Source organism: Topomyia yanbarensis, chromosome 2, assembly GCF_030247195.1.
Source record: "Topomyia yanbarensis strain Yona2022 chromosome 2, ASM3024719v1, whole genome shotgun sequence".
NCBI classification, from domain to species: domain Eukaryota; kingdom Metazoa; phylum Arthropoda; class Insecta; order Diptera; family Culicidae; genus Topomyia; species Topomyia yanbarensis.
In genome coordinates, this window is record NC_080671.1 from 215,751,551 (window position 1) to 215,776,624 (window position 25,074).

At 39.5% G+C, this 25,074-nt stretch overlaps 2 protein-coding genes across 2 annotated transcripts; both read right to left on the reverse strand.

Annotated features, from left to right (window-relative positions):
* Positions 1-19,222: 19,222 nt before the first annotated feature.
* Positions 19,223-20,934, reverse strand: LOC131682881 (uncharacterized protein K02A2.6-like). Its single transcript, XM_058964674.1, has one exon. It carries the CDS (start codon positions 20,889-20,891, stop codon positions 19,674-19,676), a length of 1,218 nt encoding a protein of 405 aa, XP_058820657.1. The 5' UTR covers positions 20,892-20,934; the 3' UTR covers positions 19,223-19,673.
* An 11-nt stretch (positions 20,935-20,945) lies between these two features.
* On the reverse strand, positions 20,946-24,158 carry LOC131680050 (uncharacterized protein K02A2.6-like; the record flags this gene model as incomplete). The annotated part of the gene is made up of 1 exon (XM_058960780.1): positions 20,946-24,158. A coding segment is annotated over exon 1 (3,213 nt), but the record flags the coding sequence as incomplete, so codon positions are not given.
* Between the last annotated feature and the right edge of the window lie 916 nt (positions 24,159-25,074).

Consider the following 25,074-nt stretch of genomic DNA (forward strand, 5'->3'; position numbering starts at 1 on the left):
TGGTTTCTGGCCTATGTAGAGCACTATCGCTGGATCCGGATCGCAAGATGAAACAAAATAGTTCGAAGGGAGAAAAGGGATCTGCTAGTTTGCCGCTAAAGAAGGATCGTTCATTACCCATTCGGAACCGACGTCCATATTGTAATAAAGAGTGCGGACAACTACCTGATGACGACGCACATTCGATGGCACACGAGTAGGTTGTTTTACTTATTTTCTTTTCTGTAAATTCCAATTATATACTGTTTAATGTTACAGGTGAAAAGCCCTTCAAATGTGTCCACACTGTTCGGAAACATTCACTCAATCGATAACACTGAAGATACACGTCAGGTTGCACACCCGGGAAAACTCCGTACGTGTGCGAATACTGCGACCGAGGGTTCACTCAATACTACAATCTGACGGTGCACCTGAGAACCCAACACAACCAGATAAAGGTATAGGACGCGAAGTCGACGTGCTGCCCGAGCACAAATGTGGAGTATGTAGCAAGGTCTACCGAAAAGTTTCCGGCTGCACGAGAAGGTGCATGCCACTGGGAAACTGTTCGATTGTCGCGATTGTGGTAAAAAGTATAACACATATGTGTCCAAATGCAAGGCTTCTAATACTCGTGTAAAATCTACAGCCAAACATTCAAGCATCAGCATGAGCAACAAAACCAAACACAAACGGTTCGACAGAGGTTTTGTGAGATCTGAAGACGGACGAAGGAGAGGCGATTTGCCGAAGCTAAAATAACTTTCTCGTTCCCAAATTGTTAAAGCTACCAAGCACAACACCGGGCAACTTGAGCAATTTGTCCTGAGCATGTTTTTGGCAAGTGGTGAGGATAGTGTACCCGTTTATTGGGTAGTATTTGGCGCACCAACATTAGTAGCGTAAATATCCAGCGCCAGATGCAGGTTTCGTTTGATGGATTCGATGGAATCGACAGACTCTTCATCATTTCGACTTCCATGAGCTCATTCAGTACTTTATGATAAAATAACAATAGTCAACACAGGCTACGGTCCGACCAGGATGTAGAATTCAACTAGATACATTCGACAATAATACCACGCAAGACTGGCAGTATACTCAACTGCTGTATGCTTTTCAAGAGCAGCTGATTCTTGGTGAACTATCGGAAAGTTCAAATAGTTTACCTTTCCGATTTATTTGAGGCATGATTTTCCTGGAAAGACAAATACCAACAATATCAAAATAGCGCCGAATTTTTTTTAACGTGGCGAATGAATTATTTAAAGTCACGTAAATAAAACAATCAATCAATCAGCCGAATTTCAAACCTTAACTTTTTTTCGTTTTGACAACAAATTCTGTCAAAACAAATCAGATTCGCGTACGGCGTATTTTGCTATCCTGAATGAGCAAAGCACGTTTGTCAAACTTCTCCATCAACAAGTTTGACAAATTTCTCCATTAACAAGTTTGACAAACTTCTCCATCAACGTGTTTGACAAACTTCTCCATCGACAAGTTTGACAAACTGCAGCGTTACGCTGTTTGAAGTTTTGACAAACTCGTCAGTACACTGTTTGACAAATAGACAAATAATCGCTTTGACAAACACGAATATAAAATTTGGCAAACTGTGTTTGATCAAATATTTGAAGAGTCAGTACACAGCAGTTCAAATTTATTTCACGAAAGATGTCAAATATTTGACGTTATTACAAACAGTGTACTGGTAGCTTTAGCCCTACGTTATGCAAAATCGCGATATTATGATAGATGGGCTAAGCGCGGCGTATCATGGAGCGCGGCCGTTCCTTTCAATCGGAAAGGCCGCGTGGAATTTTGGGAAATGCGCTAATAATTAGGATGCAATTAATGTTTTATGCTTATAAAAGTTATTCATCTTTGTATGCAAAACCCTTCGTTCATAATTTAGGAAATATTTCTGAACAAATCAATCGTGCGAATTCTCTGTGCACGACTACATTTTCACTGAATACATTTCAAGATAAATGCCGTAGTTTCGTCAGTTTTCACTATTTTCAGATACATGTTTAACAAACATATGACTACACTATGACTGTACTAGGGTGGCACAAATGTTCATATTCAGTGAAACCGATCTAGAACTACGATCACCATTAACTAAATGCAAAATTTTGATTTGATATGCTGCATTATATTTTGGCACAAATGGTTTAAAGTTTGTAAATGATTTAACATGGATGTTTATTAATCAACAATATTTAAATTCGTGCAGACAGTTTCCTATATGTTCTAAAAAATGTACAATGCTAACTCCGGCAGATACTAGTACAGTGTACAACTTTTCCAAGAAAAGTAATAGGCTACGACTTCTGGTTCAAAAGTTATTCTGTATACCCACAGTATCTGTACCGTTCAAGAAAATTGAATTTATCTGAATACCCTGGCTGATATTGCAATCAAGTTAACCAACCTCTCATTATAAAATTATTGTTATGACAGAGGAACAACATCTCATAGTAATTTTCTGGCCAATAAAATTTAAAATGGTTTAACCTGTAGAAGAAGTATGATTAAAACCGACACCAAAAGCTTTAGATACCTTTTTTTCTGAGTTGTCACAAAACCAATAAAATTATATTTTTTGTGTAGAATACTTGTTTGGAAGGTTCTTGGCAAGACCTATTTTTGTGAGGTCCTCAAAAATTAATTTAATAAAAAATAATTTTCGCTACACTTTATCATTGAAAATGTAATATGTACGTGTGTTCAAAGTGAAAGTAAGTGTGATGTATAAATAAGTATATGTGATACAAATGTGTGCATATTGTAGCTTCATCACGTAGTAAAAGAAAGAGAGTGCAAAAGTTTAGTGTTATAAGCAAGAGTATTTCATCCTATATGATTTTTTCATGGTATGGATGTTTTCAAATAATCCTTCCGAACATCATTTCAACCTTCATAAGATATTTTGGCTGAAAGTTAAATGAATAGCGCGCAAGTCTCAGGCAGAATGACAGATAATATTTCGTGCCGTGCCGTTGGACCTTTGTCCAACTAAAAAAACTTTAAAATCTCATGTCAAATTTGCTTTGACAATCTATTTATTAATCTTTTACACTACTAACGTCTTCTTTGGAGAGTTTTTGACATTTGTCAGTTGGTCCAACTAGCGAATCAAATTCGTTAGTTGGACATAAGCTGTGGCCCAACCAGTGAATCACGACTGTATATTCCTCATTCATGACTATAATAAAACCCGTGCAAAAACGGCTTTCGTTGATAATGGTTTGCCTCAAAGCGAGACCGAAGACAAGAAATGTTTGAATCTATTGCAGATTTTTCGAATTCTGATGAAGCAATATTCGGCGGTGATAGAAACATCAATAATTAGCCCTGATAAGCTTCTGGTGGAAGAAAATAATTTGAAGCACGCAAATTATATTGCTGGCTACGGGCCTTTTGCAAAGGAGTATAGTGTATATGTACCATCTAATCGGGTTGAATGTGACGCGGTCGTCCCCGTGTTAGCTGTTTTACCCCTTTATAAGACAATGGCAACTATATTGTCACCTTTTCTTTTTCTGCATGGACAATACAATTAACTCGATTTTGAATAAAGTGGAGGTAAAAACAGTGAATCTAGCAATAACAAAAATGGTTACATAAAAACAGGCATAACGGTAGCTAGCTTAAGCTTTCGTTTGGATTTCTTCCTATACTATCCTTAAGAAATAGAGTTTCATAAAATGTGTTTACCGGGCGGTGGCAACTATATTGCCACCTTCTTCAAAACAGTTTTTATTGCGAAATAAATGTAGATTCTAAACTAAGTGAAAGAACCGTGTTTCCATTAATATAACATTCATTATTAGCCCCAAACTCTCGGCCTTATCAAGGGTTAAGGACCCCATGCTTCAGTCAGGGAAGATACAGAATGTTTGCATTCAACATTAGTGGTAGCTGACGGAAATACATCATACGTCAACTTAGACTCTTATCGGGTGACCTTCGCCGGTTTTGCTCTACCTAACTACCTCTACACCTGTTCGCCTTTTTGTGCCACGGGTAATGAAATGCAAAAATTGTAAACAATCAGGACACACAGCCTCCCATTGTAGCAATAAGGCTCGTTGTGGGAAATGCGATGAGAATCATGTGGATGACTCCTGGGAAAGGGGTGTCGTAAAGTATCTTTACAGTGGAGGAAATCAACATAATCTCCCGACATGATGATACAGTGCGGAGAGAAACTGAAGAGTTCCCTTCAGGGACGCTCTAAGGGATCTTTCGCAGAAATGCTGCTTTAAATAGCTAAGCCACAAGTCTCTACAAAAATCTATACTGACTTGTCTACTGACGATGGTGACTCTGATCAACACCAGGAGGGAACATCTTCTGCTGCGTCTAGAAGCAATAGAAAAAGGAGGAACTTTTCCTCTCCTAAGATTCGTTGTAATGTTCAGAAGGTGTCTTTTCAATGTCCTCCAAAAATAACAGTACTTACTGGTGCAAAACCGAAGCAAACAGCTCCTGGTCTCCGAAACCTGAGCTCAGGAAAGAAGTTCCCAGCACTGTGGACCGTATTGTTACAGAACACCCTCTTAAAAGCATCCTGGTAAGCTTTCTCACTGCAATAAAAACATTCTTAATGCAGTTGACTGCAAAATAGCCCCTCCTTTCAGCGATTGTATCCTTCGATAGCTAATTCGAACGAGGTCACGGATTTGATCACTGTTTAACAGTAGCATTGCAAAAACATTATACCGAAACTCGATCCTTTTAAAATTTATTATGCGAAACATGACTTACTTCAGAAATAGATTTTAATTTTATTTGCTTGGATCGTGTACACTCTTACGGACGAGTACTTTTGGGGATCAAAAAGTGCTATTTTTTCAATAGAATTAACCTTTCCTCGACAGCAGGCATTGAAGATCTTGCGACATTGCAGAACTCTTTCCCGCACTGACGTTAGTTTTAGTTGATTTTAACTCCCACGGCATAGCATGGGATTGCTTTCATGATAATGATAATCGAAATCTAACTCACTCGAAAAACTTTGTGATAACTTCAAGATGACCATTTTGAACACTGGTGAAATGACACGGATCCCTGCTCCCCCAGCGCGCCCAAGCTCTTTAGACTTGTCCCTCTGCTCGACTCGGTTAGATTGCATGTGGAAGGTAATTCCTGATCGACACGGCAGCGATCCTCTGCCAATCTTAATCACTATTGCTAACGGCTTAAGGCCAACGAGTACAATCAATATTTCGTGACCTCAAACGAAATAGTGATTGGAAGAGCTAAGCATCCTCGGCATCCGGTAAACTCGAGTCCATGCAAGACCTTCCTCCGGAGGAAGAGTACGGCTTCTAGGGTGGCTTTATTCTCGATACCGCTATTCAAGCTCAGAAAACGTGTACCAAACGCGAACTCTCGTGGAAGGTCTCCCAACCCGTGATGGGACAAAAAGTGTTGAAACGTGTACGCGAAGAAGGCCACCAGCGTACAAGATCAACCGGAATGGCGGGTTACCTGAGCCAATGAAAATTTTCATGAAAGCTAACAAACGCTTACTGTCGTTGGTTCGATGACGGATTAATGAGAGAAACCGAACCTGAAACAGTACTAACGAGAGAGTAGAATATTCAAACCGTTGGATATTCGATTTCGTCAAGAAGGTTTGTACGGATTCCGCCCCGGCACAGAAGATCTACCGCGTCGCTTCCCCCCGCGGACGATAATGTAACAATGAAGCCCCAGGACCAGACAGAATCAAATTTTACTTGTTAAAGAATCTGCCAAGAGACGTTTGTTGAACTAATTTAATATGTTTCTTAAGAGTAACCTTGTCCCTCATGGCTGGAGGCAAGTGAATGTCCACGCCATCAAAAAAAAACAAGAAAAACAGCCTCCGATCACAACTCGTATGGACGGATTGAAATGCTCTCTTCTATTCGGAAGTTGTTCGAAAAAATGGTCCTATTCTGTCTCGACAATTGGGTCGAAGCAAATAACTTACTGTCAGATACACAATTTAGCTTTCGCAAAGGCAAAGAGACGAACGATTGCCTTGCGTTGCTCTCAACAGGAATTCAAATGGCATATACTAACAAAGAGCAGATGGCATCAGTTTTCTTACTGACTCAGGGGGCTTGTTGTCTGAAAAAATATATGTATTTTTCGCAAAGTTATTTGTCGACATCACGAATTAGCTACGTGGGCCTTCCCCAGGGCTCATGTCTAAGCCCCCTTCTCTACAATTTTTAAGTGAATGACATTGACAAATGTCTTGTCAATTCCGTTACGCTAGGGCAGCTTGCAGATGACGGTGTGGTCGAATTTCAAGGACCATTGCAAGATGTCTTGGACAATTTGCCTAATTGGGCCCTCCAGCTGGGTATCGAATTCTCCAAGGAGAAAACTGAGCCAATCGCACAAACATGCGCCGAGCATTGTTCCACCAGATCTCCACTATTAAATTACTTTCAGGCCCGAGTAAGGTAATCCAATGTCCCAACGCGGGATGTACTGGCAAACCGCGATCTCCTCTATATGTCCCTCGTATGTACCTTCCTAAAAACCATCAATATATAGATTTACCTGCCCCTTTTATTTTTATAATCATTCTCAGAAGTGTCCTCTTCCACATATATCGTACATCCTTGATGGTTTGAGGTAAGTGACACGAAACATCTCTGTCGAACATGTTAACAAACGCGGAATTTGCAGCACAAACATCACACGCGCAACTCGATATGTTGCCGGTCGTCATCTGACGAAAACCGCCCGAGTCTGTAATCGATGCCGTTGATCTCCCGTTAACTTGAACATCTGTCTCTAATACCTAGGAATTATTCCCCCCCTCTCCATCTGATTTTTTTTAGAATTTATAATAAAAGCAACGTTCGATTTTTAAAATAACAATATGAAATTATTTAGCTCCTGCACTAAAAAATCAAGAAGTTTTCACCTTCATCATTAAGGGGTTATATACAAAGTTGGAACTCAAAAAATCGAATAAAAATTATTGAATATTCTGAAAGTACACACAAAATATCTGTGCGAAATTTTATCCAGGTCGGAGAACTAAATTTGCAAAAGTTTAGTGTTATAAGCAAGAGTATTTCATCCTATATGATTTTTTCATGGTATGGATGTTTTCAAATAATCCTTCCGAACATCATTGCAACCTTCATAAGATATTTTGGCTGAAAGTTGAATGAATAGCGCGCAAGTCTCAGGCAGAATGACAGATAATATTTCGTGCCGTGCCGTTGGACCTTTGTCCAACTAAAAAACATATGAACTTTGAAATCTCATGTCAAATTTGCTTTGACAATCTATTCATTAATCTTTTACACTACTAACGTCTTCTTTGGAGAGTTTTTGACATTTATCAGTTGGTCCAACTAGCGAATCAAATTCGTTAGTTGGACATAAGCTGTGGCCCAACCAGTGAATCACGACTGTATATTCCTCATTCATGACTATAATACAACCCGTGCAAAAACGGCTTTCGTTGATAATGGTTTGCCTGAGTCTACGGCATGTCCGGACAAGCGTAAAGTAACTTGTTACTTCATGCTGTCGGAACCGACTGCATGAAGTAACAAGTTGCGGTCGGTTCCGACAGCATGAAGTAACAAGTTACTTTACGCTTGTCCGGACATGCCGTAGACTCAGGTGATTCGCATTTCTAATGCCAAAAAACCCTGACTCCTACGGTAGCAGACAAAAGGTTAAGTCGCCGGTGAGCTCTAAGCTTGCATATATGATCCTTCCACGCTTTTCTAAACTTTCTCCCTTCAACTCCTTGCTCTCCCTTGAGTACTATGGCTCTAAATATTGAAAAATATACTTCACCTTCCAGTCCCTTGCTAATTAAATGCATTAACAACAGCTTTTTTATCCAAAAATTATCAATTCTTTGCAATGATTTTTTGTTTAAAACTCCATTTTTTGATCAACATATTTTTTAAGGAAATTCATTTTTATTGGGAAACCGCTCCGTTCAAGTTTACCACAATACATTTTTCTTAAATAATCAGTTTACTTTTTAGATTTCATTTGAGCGGTTCGGCTTGGAGACCGTTCATTGCAAACCTCTACCAAAAAAAAAGGTTCGGGGATGGGCCAGAACTCCGCCAATCTTGAATTTTTTTTTTTAACGCTTGTTTTTTCGAACTTCGATAGCGGTAAGCTTGAATCTAGTTGGTACTGCCACACGGTACTATCTTTGATTTTAGGCCTGAGTTTAGTCCGGCCTAAGACGTTAGTACCTGTCATTGCAGAAATGGCTGCATCCTGAAGCCAAACGAAAACAGTGTAAAAGGCCGCCATGTTCCTCTTGCATACATCTCAATAATTTGAATCAACTTTTCGAACTTTATGTGCAATATTATGGCCCATGTTGCACACAAACCATATGAGGGCAAGTAAGCAAGTTTTATCCCGTACGAAAAACAGGTGTAATCGAATTTTAAATGCATTTTTTTAAATATTCTTTATCGTCCTATATCTAGAAGGTGCTACACGCTCATTTCAAAACGCCACATCGAAGAGTTATATTGCAGGTTAGCAGAAGTCGAATCATATTGAAACAAACTGTCGAACGAAATTTTATAATTGGATTCAGAGATGAAAATTGTTTTCGTTCGTTAGTTTACCTATGGCTATCAAAATGAGTGAAGTTTAATTTGCTCCCAATTTTTTAGTTATTTTTACATGTGGAAAAGAATATATAATCACAATTTGTTCCCTTTTCTAGTTGTATCTTCTCACAAAGAACACCATAAGCAAGTGGAAGTTTATTTATATTTTTACTGCTTTTGAAAGAGTTCAAAACTAAGATTGAATAAAAAATTGTAAATGAAGCCATGCCATATAGCCTAAGTAACACTTTTAAATATGACGGCAAACAAACTGTTACAAATATTCTCATTTTGATCGTTATTTAAATGTTATCGGAGCTTGCTTGTATTGTTTCGTAATTTATAATTTTCTAGCATATCTTGAACGGTTTGCATTTCCGCTGTAGTACAAATTTTAGTTTAATTCTTTATGATAGAACAGATATGCACAGGGTATGAAAGAGCTGTGAAAGCTGAGACTAGACAGATGACTTGGCAAAATGACGCAAAAAGTTGAATACGGAAAAATCGCTTAAATCGTGTCGGAACTTAAGGGGGGTTGTGTAAGGTGTTATAGGCAAAAAATTGGATACTTTAATTTTGTTTCGATGCAAAGATTCTTTGTCTTTTCAGTCAGGCGCCATCTTGTTTTGCGGTATATACCATAACTCAAAATCTACTGGACAAACGTTGAGGCATTTGCACAGTTGTTTTTCACAGCATTTCACAAGTAATTAAGGGAGCTTTTACTTTTTGGTCGATTTTCGATTTTTTCGTAGTACTTTGAAACCAAAGTCCGATTATTGCTAAAACAACGATTAACATGTAATTGTGAAATAATAATATTTAGCAGTTTGCAAAAAGCTCTTGCAGTTGCCTGGGCAATGAAGAATTGTGCAAAATTCAGAACGATTGGTCCAAGAAATTTTGTCTGCATCCAGGTTCAATTTGTAAATTTATAATTATCAATTCATTATCAGACAGATGGCAGACTATAAGAAGTAACTAATTATAATTTTTATTAATTAAAATTACTGGACATTTGGTATTTCAGGCATGATTGGATAATCTTGCTGATAATTTGAATTACTTCATTTTCAGCAAAGTAGGTCTGCCAAATTCTATATGCATGGTTAGTAGACTAGTTGGGTAGGATGGTATAATAAGCCCCACCAGGCTAAAATTTCAGATTTCCATTCCATGGACGACAGAATTATCTGAAGCAAATAAATAATTTTTATGGCATTTTTCATGTGTTGCAGAACAGCAACTGATACAAACTTTTCAAAAGATGTAAGCTTCCACTCTTTTTCTACAAGCATTTGATTTAATTTGGAACAGTCAGATTTGGCTGAACTGACAAGTTACTAAGTGTAATGTTAGAGAAGCTCTTCAAGCCCTTGGAGTGGCTAGCGCCTAACAATACAACTCTATAACGTTCTCGATAGTATGCACCATTATTAGCAAAATAACGTTTTAGTCAATTATGGATCTTAAAAAATAAATTGCTTAAGCGGTTACTCCACTGTAGAATTTTAAATTAGTCTAAAATATGCTTTAGGATGTAAAAAATGATATCCCAAAACATGGAGAACGAAAACAATTCAAAAACATAATTTTCAATTTTGCCACAACGCTTCTTATGTATAACCCATGTGTACTGCAAACTTTAACCGCGTTTTTCTCGAAACCACTGGCCGGAAATGTAACTCGAGCAAATGATTTTTGGTCGCTTTGAAATTTTCACAGTATATTCAAAATTGATTTTTCTAGTCACGTACGCAGGATTAAATTTTTTATTGCTTACCTTTTTATTGATTAACGATTTTGTGTAGATTTTTATGACATTCTCTACGTTTTTGCCTTTCTCAATAGAAAGGTATTGCAATTGCTCTGAAAACCGACTTTTTAACGGAGGCCCGGAGGGCCGAGTGACATATACCATTCGATTTAGTTCGTCGAGTTCGGCAAATATCTGTGTGTGTGTATGTATGTGTGTGTATGTATGTGTGTGTATGTGCGTCTGTGTGTGTACGCGAACACAATCTCACTCACTTTTCTCAGAGATGGATGAACCGATTTTTACAAACTTAGTCCCAAATGAAAGGTGCAACGTTCCCATAGGCTGCTATTGAATTTCTAATGGATCCGACTTCCGGTTCCGGCATTACAGGGTGATGAGTACGATCACGCAGAAAATGTCGATTTTAAGAAATTCTGCAATGAATGTATAATGGTGAAAAATTTTCCAAAATGTGACCACAACTGCTTCGATTTGTAGTACTAGGTCATTAACAGCCATTCAAAGTCTCTTTGGTCACATTGGCCACCATCATCGGTTCCGGAAGCCCCGGCGGAAGTATCCAAATTCAGACTAACAGTCACATCGGTTTCTCGGAGGTGGCTAGACCGAATCAACCAAACTTAGTCTCAAATGAAAGATATTGCGTCCCCGTAAATGGCTATTAAATTTTATCCCCAACCGACTTCCGGATCCGGAGTTACGGGTTGTGGCGTGCGATCACATAGCAAATTGTGATTCAAACCGATACTCCGATGGAAGCAAAAAAGATAAAAATTTCGCTAAAATGTCTCTCAAATAACTTAACTTTGCAGTTCTAGGTCACCGACGGCCAAACAAACTTTCGTTGACTACATTGACCACCATAGACGGTTCCGGAAGTGCCCGGGAAAAGCGGCCATCTTTCATAACTAGCAAACTCATATCAGTTTCTCGGAAATGGTTGGGCCGATTTTCACAAACTTAGTCTCAAATGATAGCTATATTATCCCCACAGATGTCTGTAAAATTTCGCACGGATCGCTTGTATGGTTCCGGAAATATAGACTGAACGGTCCGGTCACACATGAAATTCCCATATAAGCCGGAACGCAATTTTTTTTTCAAAGGGGGGACCCCATGAAATTTCAGAAATCGAATTCGTATTTTTGATGCCAAACATCTTTAAAATGCATGAAACGTCGAGATTTTATGTTATCTCGAAAAAAATTTTTTTATACAAATCGACTTTTTGGGACTTTGCCGATTTCGCACCTTTTTGCCTTTCTCATATAGAAAGGTTATGCAATCACTCTGAAAAACGTCAACCTAATCCCGGCCCGGAGGGCCGAGTGTCATATCCCATTCGACTCAGTTCGTCGAGATCGGAAAAAGTCTGTATGTGTGTGTATGTGTGTATGTATGTGTGTGTGTATGTGTGTGTGTATGTGTGTGTGTGTATGTATGTGCGTATGTGTCAAATAATGTCACTCATTTTTCTCAGAGATGGCTGGACCGATTTGCCCAAACTTAGTCTCAAATGAAAGGTGCAACCTTCCCATCGGCTGCTATTGAATTTTGGATCGATCGGAATTCTGGTTCCGGAATTACGGGTTTCAGAGTGCGGCCACACAGAAATTTCGCATAAAAACTATAGGAAAAATTAAAAATAGAATTTTTATTTTTGATGCTAAATGTATTCAAGGTGCATAAAACGTCGAGATTTGATGCAAACACGAAAAAAATTTGACGAAGATTCACGTTTTTTCTCATATAGAAAGGTTATGCAATCACTCTGAAAAACGTCAACCTAATCCCGGCCCGGAGGGCCGAGTGTCATATCCCATTCGACTCAGTTCGTCGAGATCGGAAAAAGTCTGTATGTGTGTGTATGTGTGTATGTATGTGTGTGTATGTGTGTGTATGTGTGTGTATGTATGTGCGTATGTGTCAAATAATGTCACTCATTTTTCTCAGAGATGGCTGGACCGATTTGCCCAAACTTAGTCTCAAATGAAAGGTGCAACCTTCCCATCGGCTGCTATTGAATTTTGGATCGATCGGAATTCTGGTTCCGGAATTACGGGTTTCAGAGTGCGGCCACACAGAAATTTCGCATAAAAACTATAGGAAAAATTAAAAATAGAATTTTTATTTTTGATGCTAAATGTATTCAAGGTGCATAAAACGTCGAGATTTGATGCAAACACGAAAAAAATTTGACGAAGATTCACGTTTTTGGATTTTGCACATTTTTGCCTTTCTCATATAGAAAGGTTATGCAATCACTCTGAAAAACGTCAACCTAATCCCGGCCAAATTTTTTTTTCAACTAGCATAAGGTTTCTGGATTTTAACAGGGGCGTAGTTGATGGTTTACGGAGAGGGGTTACACCCCCCCTCTACTGTTCACTCCCCTCCTTTAAAAATCTCCTTAAATCACCGCTCAGACCACCACCTCATACTCCTCCCTTTCAACCCCATCATCTTTAAACCACCACTATATTACAAAGAATACCAATTTAAGCTGGGGAGTCGTTCATTCATGGGACTTTCGCCCTCCTCACATACCCATCCCCGCATGACAAAATGAGTTAGCAAGCAGATAACATTGATCTAATGCTGATTAGGCTAATGGAGTATGATATTTTTTTGTTTCAAGTGTTTCACCGTCGACACGTAGCTCATCAAGTTCGTGGCTGGCATGCCATTGTGTATAAGTGCAAAGTGTACTAAGAATGTAATGGACATTTCCACGATTATGTTGAACATAAAAAGCCTCCGTGCCATAGTTTAGAGAAATGAGAAAGGCACAATTGCACCGCTAGGTGGATTAAAACAGGTTTTTCAGTTCAATATTACCGTGGCTGTTTTTTCTTTTTCAAAATTTTAGAACTCGAATGATGATTTATTTTCCTGTATATAGTTGTCATATGATGTACAATAATAAAATGTAATATATGCATTTAAAAGCTTTTAATGAATATAAACAACGCACACATTCTCGTGATTCATGATGATTGAGAAAGGCACAATTGCACCGCTAGGTGGATTAAAATAGGTTTTTCACTCAAAACTGCGCCATTTTGCTTAAAATCAAAATATCGAAAAAATCCTATGTACATCGCTATTGACATAAGGAATCAGAAAAACGCTAGGTCAAAAATCACGGGAGATAGATTTCCGACCGTGGGCCCCTTCCAAAAAAACGCACATGGGGTGAAAATGCTGCAGAGCCTCCATCTTGTGATGAAATTGCTCGAAAAAATTATTTTATTTGATACAATACTTATGTTATAAATCCCATTCAACAAGATGTCGATTCACCATTTTATTGAGCAATAAAAAAATTCTCGAAATAATCAGACTATTGAAGGGCATAAACAGTGAATTTTAATTTAACTTTATTGTACAGTTTTTTAACATAGCCGTGTATTGCTGATCTGAACGCAGCAATACAAATGGCAGCATCATGTTACCGGAAGAAGACAAAAATATGCAAAAATTTGTCATGCTTCTCTTGCATACATTTCGTTATTTTCAATCTTCTTTCTTCTGGATAAATATGGCTCCCTTTGCTCGCAATAAAAATGGTAATAAATAAGCCAGTTTATCAGGTAGGAAAGACAAGCACTGTCGAACTACACTAAAAAAATTAAATACCAATTAATGCGTAGAAAACAACGCATTTTCAATAAAAGTGGAATAACCCATTAAGTGGGTACAGAGTTCGTATCCATAAATGAATACAGCTCTTGTACGTCAACCTGAGTATGTTTTACCCTTTATTTTTCGCAGAACTGTTACAACAAAACGCGTGAAAAATATCCATTCATGAAAATCGCGCCAGAATGAAAAATACTGTCAATAGAATTATTTCTGAATTAAAAAAAACATAAAATAATATTCATTTCACATTATTGTCTCCTTAACTACATAACAAAATAAAACCGCCAACTGGATATATTTTTAATGACTGGATCTTTTGGCTGCTCTAAAAATGCCAAACGCATATTTGCAACATCCTCAGTAGTTTAAACTGCCGTTTTTTATGAGCATTGCCGAAATGTTCCGTTTCCGCCACGTACTCAGATGCAGGCCGGTAATATGCAGCTTCCGCTACGGACCATAGTTTGCAGGTTAACTCGCTTAAAATAATTCTTAATGACTTTTCACTCATTATGAAGATCAGTATATCCATTGACATTATCTCATCGAGTAGTTGTGAAATGAATAAAAAGCACCAATTGTTATAAGCAATAAAATACCCATTTTTTGACAGCTCATAAAATGGGTAAAGTTTTTTTACCGTGTTTATCTACCCACATTATTTTATTTCCTCGTTCTTTCCTTCTCTCTACACGCTTGATTCCAATTGCACATCAAAGGGTTACAGTAGAGCACGTTTGGATAAATTGAGATCTATTCAATCAATTCAGATCAAAGTTGTTTTTGTGAATTGGAAACAGAACTACAATAAGAATTGTTTTGATTCGGGGATAAGCGGGGCAATTTGATTCGTTAATATAAATTGATAACATATTTTCACGAATCGCCCATATATCTATTGTATCACACATCAAAGAAAGTAAGTAACGGAAGAAAATTATTGTTTTTAGGGGACAGATCCAAACAAATCACGATTGGATACAGATCGCAAAATGCAATATTTTATGAATTTACTTACACTGGTCGTTAGCAAATTGAATCAGAATGTTAACAGCTTAGAAATTAGCTCCACAAATACCCTAAGCTAAGAGTAAATAATTGATTTTAAATATGTGCAATGTTCCAATAAGAATAAAATCACCTAAAACTTCTGAATACAAAATGTTTTGAAATTTATTGTGAACACAACGGTGATCAATATATTTATTTCGATTTTTGGCATAAATTGTTCCAATTTGCATTGATGCATTATAGAAATATATCTATATTCTGCCTGCCACAGTGCAAAAATTAAATAATTAAATATAACGCTCGTGAATATAAATGATCATTCTGTCAAAGTTTAATTTTCTGTTTGACCTTTGTTTACTTTTTATTTAATCCTCGCTGAAAAACGTGTATAATTATAATTCGCAGAACTATTCCAAACTTGTGAAAATTCACTTGAAACGAAAATAAATGTTCTCCCCCACGTCGATAGGTATCATGTTAAATTAGAATGACACTCACAGTTCATTTTAAATTCAAATTGAAATATTTTAATCAATTTTTTAATCAAAGTATGAAATCTCGACAAACATATAATTCCGGCCCAAAAGCCAACTGTCAAAATTCTCTTTGAAAGGGAATTCCGGACAAACTGTTACTCGCCAATCACAGACTTTGGCAGTAAACAAAAGAGAAAAAATTTCTCTTCCATTAACTGCTATGAACTGTGTTTATCCAGCGACGGTTTGTCCGGAATTTCCTTTCAAAGAGAATTTTGACAGTTGGGTTTTAACCAAATAACTATCATGGCACCAATTACAACCGATGGTTTAGCCACCTCTAACTCGACGAGCGCCTATTCAAACTGACTAAAAACATGCATACATATATCAATTTATTTTCTTTTGTGCATATTATGTCACTACAAAGTACTGCAGATCATCGGCCAACTTTCAACTATCCAACACGTTAGAGTTCTATGTTCAGAAACATATCGGCAACAAGTTGACAAAATTGTTCTCAAACCCTATGGAACGAGATATTTGACGAAGAAAAGCTATTTTACTGCAAGAAAATATCGGAATGAATTTACTCATTTTCTTTAACTTGAATTTGTTGTTTTTTTAACATTGACGTGTAACGCAGATCAGAACGCAGCCATATAAATGACAGCATCGTTTGATTAAAGCTTACCAAATATTTTAGGCCGGTTTAAAAGTTAGTCCGGTTTAAAAACAGTTAGTACGGCTTTGTGCTTACGGCTACGAGAGTACTACCACTACTACTTTCGCTTTTTCGAATAAAATTTGCATTAAGCGCTTCAAAAAAATCACGAACTTGGCTCACTTTTTCGTCACAACTTTGTATATAACCCCTTCATAAATGTATATTTCAATCCCTAGGGTGGCTCAGCTTGTTGAACAAAGCCTATGTTAAGGGTTAGCATATTATGTGCTAGACTACCGCCCCAATACCTCAACAGTAACAGTTCCAGGGGGTTTAGGGCGTATGTTTAAAAACAGGGCATTGCCATCACCACGTTAAAACACACAAAATTCACATCAGATTTACAAACCATTTTGGAAGTTTCTATCACAGGGTGTCTACTATAAAGTAGCCTTGCTTTATTGGTATTATTGAAATATCAGACTTCCATATGAATCTTTTACACCATCTTTCCAACATGATTCTAATAATATAGAAAGTAAAAAATGGTTCGAGATATAAAAATATTCAATTTGTTTATACTAATTTCCGAACTCTTAAGTACAATAAAAAATCCAACTTTAATTTTTATTTCTTTCCATATATTGTAAAGTTTATGAGTTATCATTATGGTTATTATGGTATATGTACAATTTATTGAATCATAAGCTTAACAAATAACAATTGACACACTTTTTTTGTTAAAGGGTGTGAGAATTTTTTTTCGAAGAAATCGGATACTCTTCATAGCAAAAAGCACCAATTTAGTACTTTTCATTATGTTTGCATTCTCGCCGCTCATTTTCCGGTCCACTTTACGTATAGTGGCGTTATAGTTTTTGTACCCCATCAATGTCGTTGCGCCCCATCCAGGTTGTTGCGCCCTATCCAAGTCGTTGCGCCCCAGCTTTAAATTGACGACTAACCAGCAAATATTCTACAACAACAGCACTGGATGCAGTAAAAAGTAATGAGTTTGTGCAATAGTGAAAAGAATCGACACAAATAGTGTCTTGTACTGTTCCAATTGTCTTTAAATTAAACAAAAACTAACCTGTCAAAGCCAACCAAGTGCAGCTATACAAAGGTTGTTATTTGATTACTATATAGTATCGATTGTCTAGATTTATGCCTCAGTAGCATACAGTATGATCTATTTAACCAAAACCTAATTCATACACTACACAATCAAACAGTAAACAGGTTTTAGCTAAAATCTAGGCTAAAATTGTCTATAAAAATAAAATTGTCAAAAAAAATATATATGTATAAAATCATGGTTAGCACTTTACAGTTTTTTTCATGTTTCAACTATTTAAGCTTGAGCTTGTGCGACCACCCCTGGCTGCTACTCCGTTATCGATCGGGACTAGGCTGAAGTTGCACAGGGAATCAGTAGATAATTATGCTTAGGATTAGCGAAACATCTTTCAATGTGCAACTCCTGGTAATCCTAAAGTGTTTCTGATCAATACCGGCGCCGGCCAGGCCCGAACGTAGATCGCGGATGGAAAGGGAAGGAATTGTTAGTCCGATACTTGCTTTTGCCAGAGGCCGTATATACTACTGCGCACTCCACAAGTATCACGGGAGGAGGATATTTTTGTTAGTAGAGTATAGAAGTTGGATATACTTCTTCTTTACCGACGCCAGAAAGGTGATTCCACTACCTGGACTAGATATCGATCCACCAATTTCATGAACCGGGGACCAACGACGGCTTTACTTCCCTTCCGAAGGAAGACGTGACCAAAGATTTTTTCACCTCAGAAAAATCTCAACGACCTCGGCTGGAATTGAACCCACGCCAACTGGAATGAGTGGCGGTCACGCTTACCACTCAACCACCGGCGCCGTCTTTTTTTCATGTTTCAACTATTTATTACACAAAACTGAAGTATCCTCCCAATAACCCTAAAAGCATATATCACAGGTGGATATTAAATTATTATATACTGTATATTAAATTTTTAATTATTAGATACTAAATTACTATATATTAAATTTCGAAAAAATGGGGTCTAGAACAAGTAAATCCCCGACAGTAAGCGGAGATCCGCAAATAAATATTATCAATAGCTTGGAACAGCACGCAAATTGGCAAGATAACCAAGATACGAAATACTGGTTATTACTGACCATTTGCTCCATACAACTAATATTTACCATTTACCAAACGTACACAAGATACGTCAAGCGCCAAGCGTTTAAGAAGGCAAGGAAATCGCTTACAACTCTAGATCAGGCCTAGAATGCACATACATTAGATATAAAACAGTAAATTTAACAATACAAAAAAACATGTAACATGATATGGAAAAAGCACTAGAAACATTAATAAAGATCGAGAATAATTTTAAAAAATCTATCACCAAGAAATTTTCCTATTCCAATTTAATTGAAAAAGAAAAATTATGCAAAGCCAATTACAGGGCAATACAAGAATATCTACTAATAAATGAGGATAGATTAACCTCAGAGAAATTATTTTATTTTGAAAAATCATCGAGAACGTTAAATTTTGACATTACAACTGCAATAAACAAGAGATTGCACAAATTTAAAATAAAATTTAGACTAAAAGGGACAATTGTAGCTATCATTTTCACGAATCGGCTAAATAAATGAAAAATTATGACAAATTTTGATATTAAAACGGCAGCGAAGCTAGCCGCTTTAATTCCACTATACGACGGTAATAAAGAAGGAGCTAAAGGTTTCGTAGATGCTGTAAATTTCATAAATACGATCGTGACCGAAGCTCAGAAACCCACGGCGATACAAATAGTACTCACCAAGCTCACAGGCAAAGCGAGAGACCTTTTTACAGCGGTCCCAGCCAGCCTAGTTGAGATCGCCCTGCAAATTCAAATTGAACTGCACAGACAAAAGCAGTTTGGATTCCGCAGAAAACAATTTAAAAAATATAAAACATAACAGCCACCCACGAACTTTTGCTAAAAGCGTCGACGAACTGAGCAATCAGCTCGCCAACGCATACATCCGAGAAGCCTTTCCGGGTGAAAGAGCTAAAAATAAAGCAAAGAAAGCAGGTATACAAGCTTTAATAAAGGGCGCACGCAATCAAGAAACTAGAATGATGTTAAGAGCCGGCAAATTTGATACATTAAGCGACGCAATCGACTTAATGGTTGAAAACGAAACTTGTCATGAAAAAGAATCCCCCACCCTACTAAATGTTGTAGCCCTGTGCGCGGGCAGGTCAGGAGTCTTGTTGATCAAATAAAAAGACACTCGCGTACGGACTACATAAAATACTTTTAATAACGAAAGGTTAAAATAAAAGAGCATGTGCTCAACGGACTGACTGATGACTGACTGGACGCTGTTCGGTGCATCAACTGAGTGACAGGCGGGCTGCCACCAGTGAGCCCAGCAATTCCTGTTGAGTTGTAGGGATGTCCACGTCTCCAACATCTCCCCTCCTAATACAGCTGATAGGGGTCGAACCATTGCGGAGCTCTTCGGACACGCGAAGAGCGGCGAGGTACCTGAACAGCTGAATCGGCTTCATTTGCAGATTGAAATTCTGATGTCGAACTTGGCGATGTTGAAGATGAAGAAGACGATACTGATAACTGTGACGATGACTCCGATGATAAGGTAGGCCTTCTCACCAGAGTATTTGGTGTTGACGATGGTCTCAAACTAGAGCAGCTTGTAAGAGGTGCTACTGGTGTTGAGTGTGCTAATGGATCCGTTGTACGACGAACCGGAAGATTCCAAGCATCAAGTAGAATGTTGAGTGGAAGTTTCGTACTATCTGTCGATGTCGATACGTTGAGATCCTCCGATATAGCGCGATCTCGAAGCTGGTTAACATGGGAGCGAACAAGCCTTCTATTGTCGAGCTGAACGTTGTACATTACACGACCTATACGTTCCAGTACTGTTCCTGAAGCCCAGTGCCATTGATTTTTAACGAAGACTTTTGCGTATACCGGATCTTTAGCTTTGAACTCACGCTTCAAGGGTCGGCTCTCGCTAGGCTGTTCAAACTGCACAGAATCTGGTGGAGGACGGAGTAGATCCAAACTGGTACGGATCGGACGACCGAACATGACTTCTGCTGGCGATTTTCCATCCGGAGAAGAAAAACAAGGTGTGCTCCGGTAAGTCAGCAAAAATGTACTGAGTGCTTCACGCATTGTCGCTCTCCCCTCCTTAATCTTCTTTATTGACCGTTTGAATGTATCCACAAACCGCTCAGCTTGACCGTTCGATTGTGGGTGAAACGGCGCAGTTGTGAGATGCTCGATACCGTTATCCGTACAGTAGGATTGAAATTCTGCACTGGTGAACTGTGAGCCGTTGTCGCTCACTAGTGTCTCTGGCATTCCCAAGCGTGCGAACAGTTCTCTGATGATTTTGATTGTAGCGGCTGTAGTGATGCTGCGAGTCTGCACAATCTCAGGCCACTTCGAAAAAGAATCCACGACGACCAAGTAGTATTCCCCGTCGATCGGTCCAGCATAGTCAAGATGTACACGCTGCCACGGTTTTGTTGATTTAGGCCAAGACAAAGGCGCTGACTTCGGTGGTGTTTTTGCAGCCATCGCACATTGATGGCAGGATTTAACATAATCAACAATGTCGTTATCGAGAGTTGGCCAATAAACATAAGACCTGGCAATCGCCTTCATTCGCTGGATTCCAGGGTGGCCACGATGAAGCTGCTGAAGACTGCGCTTGCGATGGGACGAAGGAATAACAAGTCGATCGCCAAATAGTATGCAGCCTTGTACCGTGGTAAGTGACTCACGTCGTGCATAAAACCGCTTGAGCTCTGCATCAGTAACGGTCTCAGGCCAACCGTCAATCAGGTATCGATAAACTGCTTTGGTGATAGGATCGGACTGTGTAGACTGTTGTACGATTCTAAAACTCAGAGGGAGAACGGTTAGTGTATCTTGTGTAACTGACCTTAAGTCATTCTCCAAAGAGACCGAAGCAATCACGTAATCTTCCTCAGGTCTGACGTGCTGGTTGATCAGACGGGAAAGTATGTCAGCATTGCCGAATTTCGCTGTCGGGACGTACTCGATGGTGAACTCATAAAGCAATAGCGTAAGAGCCCAACGTTGTAACCGGTTCGATGTGTAAACAGGAATTCCTTTCTTCGAACCGAAAATCCTCAGCAGCGGTTCGTGATCAGTCTGAAGATGAAAGCGACGACCAAACAACATTTTGTGAAATTTAGTCACTGCGAAAATTATTGCAAGTCCTTCACGATCGGGCTGACTATAGTTTTTCTCTGCTGCTGTGAGTGCTCTGGAGGCATGCTGTACCACCTTGAGAGTACCGTCCGGAAACTTGTGTGATAATGTTGCACCGACACCAACAGACGACGCATCTGCCGACACAACTATATCAAGCGCAGGGTTGTAGTGAGTCAACAGTAGATCGGATTTCAACACCTCTTTAAATTTGTTAAATGCCGCCTGGCATTTTTCCGTCCACTCAAATTTTGCATCCGCCTTGAGCAGCTCATCAAGAGGATACCGAAGGGTGCGCATACTAGGAACAAACTTGCCGTAGTAATTTATTGCTCCTAGGAAAGAACGAACACCGGAAACGTCAGTGGGCGGTGGCATTTCGTTGATGGCTTGAACCTTTGATGGATCCGGGCGAAGACCGTTGCGGTCAAGCAGATGACCTACATATTTAATTTGCGGCTGAGCGAATATGCACTTTTCTACACGAATGGTAAAACCAAAATCGCTGATCCTTTGAAACACTGCATGAAGGTTCGCCCAGTGATTTTCAGGATTTACACCACCAACGACGACGTCATCTAGATAGCCACACGTATGAGGGAGGCCTGCCAGCATAGTATCGATAAGTTGCTGGAATGCTCCCGGTGCTGCTTTGACTCCCGGTGTCAGACGGTTGTACCGGTAAAGTCCCCGATGGGTGTTGATGGTTAACAATTCACGGCTGCTTTCGTCCACTTCTACCTGCAGAAATGCATCCGACAGATCAATTCGGCTAAACACTGTGCAATTAGCCAATTTGTTGAAAATTTCTTCCGGTAGCGGCAACGGATATTGATGCGGTTGCAGGGCATTGTTGAGACCGGTGGAATAGTCACCGCAGATACGAATAGATCCGTTCGTTTTTCGGACGACGACGATGGGAGCTGCCCAATCCGAAAAGTCTACCGGTGTGATGATTTTTGCTCTTTCCAGTCGGTCGAGTTCGTTATCCACACTGCTATGTACCGCATAAGCCACTGGACGCTTTGCACGAAAAACTGGAGTTGCACCTGGTATTAGTTCCAATTTCACTTTTGTTTTCGTACACAACCCCAGCTCGCTCCTAAACACCCTCGGGTATGCTGATTTGAGTGACTGCAAAGTGACAGAAGGAACAGTGACGTTGTTGCAGTACGTGCTAATGGGCAGTGACCAGAGATCGAATGCATCCATCAAATCGATGCCAAGAAGGTAAAGTGGTTTTTCAACAACGTAAAACTGACCGGTATGTTGTTTGCCATTGAAAGAAATGTCACAACTGAACTTAAACAAAAACTGCAAGCGGTCGCCTGACGCTGTTGCGGCTTGTTCGTTTGCCGGCACTGTGGGTGGTTTACCTATTTTCTCCCACAACCGTTTCGAAATTATGCTTATGTCAGACCCCGTGTCCAACTGCAGACGCACATTTACACCGTTCAACATCACAGTAACAAAACGGCGCCTTTTATCGACGGTATTAATCACAAGACTTACGCGTTTTGTAGCATACGATCCCGGGTGCTTTTTGTTTCGACTGGCTTTGGATGTTCGTTTGGCAGTGGAACAATAACCCTCACGGTGTCCGACAATACCACAATCTTTGCATTTGTGGCTCCTATGAGTGCAGTCTCGAACGAAATGCATTCCTCCACAGAACCAGCAGGGCGTTGAGGGAATGTTTTTGTCGGGTCGAGCTGTCTCCACTGGCGGTTTATGTTGATGCTTTGAAAATTGTTTTCGCTTGATGAAATTCACCGATGACGGTGGTGCTGATGACTCGATCATTGCCGTGTCCCGCTTTAGGCACAACAATCGCTGACAGTCTTCCGAAAGATGATCGAGAGTGATGTCATCGCGTTCCTCAATTTTCGACAGTAGCCGCGTTCGTATTTCGCTGTCTCCTTCCGACTTTAAACCGCAAACAAACATAAGACATTTGAACTGCTCCTCGGTAAGTTTGCTTAGCTCGAATTCAACGCAGGTCTTGTTGATTCGGCAAGCATATGTGACGTAATCGTCGGTCGGTTGTTTGGTAACCTGCAAACACCGATACCGTTTACTGATGACGGACTCTGCAGCGCCGAAAAGGATTTTTAGTTTTTCAACTGTATCAGCAAATTTGTAGTCCTTCGGCAATTTCGGCAGGATGTAACTCACATATCTTTCGTGCTCAGATGATCCGAGTTTTCGCATGAGCAAGCGGACTTTCGCTTCATCGTCCAGCCGTGCAGCATCTTGCTCGAACAAATCATCGTATCTGCCGTACCATGCAGCGAAGGTTATGTTTCCATCCGGATCGTAGCGAAACTCTTTGATATTGTTTGCTAGTGAATCGAGAATCATTTCAGGGTTTGGGGGGACCTGAATACTGATTGATGAGATGACACTCCGGAAGAAATCTTGCTGCTGCTGCATTAACTGTTGTTGCTGCTGCTGCATGAATACCTGTTGCTGCTGCATTAGCTGCTGAAAGAGCTGATAGGATGCTTCGGCGGAAGACGAACTGGTACTTGAAGATTGCTGCGCTGATGGTGGACCGTTGAAAAATGGAGCTGAATGCCGCTGATGATTTTGCTGCATTCCCGGATGTTGTGGGTTTACTCCTGGCGGTAGTGGACCACCTGGCAAGCCGTTTCCCGGCTGATGCTGCTCCAGATTGAGGTTAGATTCCGCCATCCTTTCCGTTTACACGTGGGTGATAAATATTGGCTTTCGATCGCCAATTTTACTAAATTCTCGTCGCCACTGTTGTAGCCCTGTGCGCGGGCAGGTCAGGAGTCTTGTTGATCAAATAAAAAGACACTCGCGTACGGACTACATAAAATACTTTTAATAACGAAAGGTTAAAATAAAAGAGCATGTGCTCAACGGACTGACTGATGACTGACTGGACGCTGTTCGGTGCATCAACTGAGTGACAGGCGGGCTGCCACCAGTGAGCCCAGCAATTCCTGTTGAGTTGTAGGGATGTCCACGTCTCCAACACTAAACATAAATAAAAATGCGAACAGATGGGACAACCGAGTTTAACGAAACTCCTTCCAAAACCCCCAAGTTACTATAACACACAGCAGTACAACCGTTTCCAAAGAGGAAACGGGAGGAACGACGCAATTCAGCGAAATTTTAATACCAATCAATAACGCTATAACGGTCCACAGCGATCGTATAATAACAATTATACTTATCCACATAGAAACGTGTATAATAACCAACGAGGCCGTGGTAATTACCAACCTCAACAGACTCGATATGGAACAAATCGATTCCCGCAGAATCGACAAAACATGTATTCAGCAAATACTGAACCGCAATCATGCATGCCTGACCAAGCCCAAGCGCAAACAGCTGTGCCGGTCCGTGCACCGAGCGAGCAGCAACAACAACAAATTCAAGCCAATTTTTGGGCCAATGTGTTGACTCTAAATATAAGCGCTTCTAACTTCATAAAAGTTGGAGTTCGTATGGCCAATTCGATCTGTACGTTAATAATGGTGCAGATATCTCTATTTTTTAGAGTAATAGAATAATACCCAAACAATTAGTAAATAACAATATCAGAGTCAAATTATCTGGAATAACGGAAGGCGAA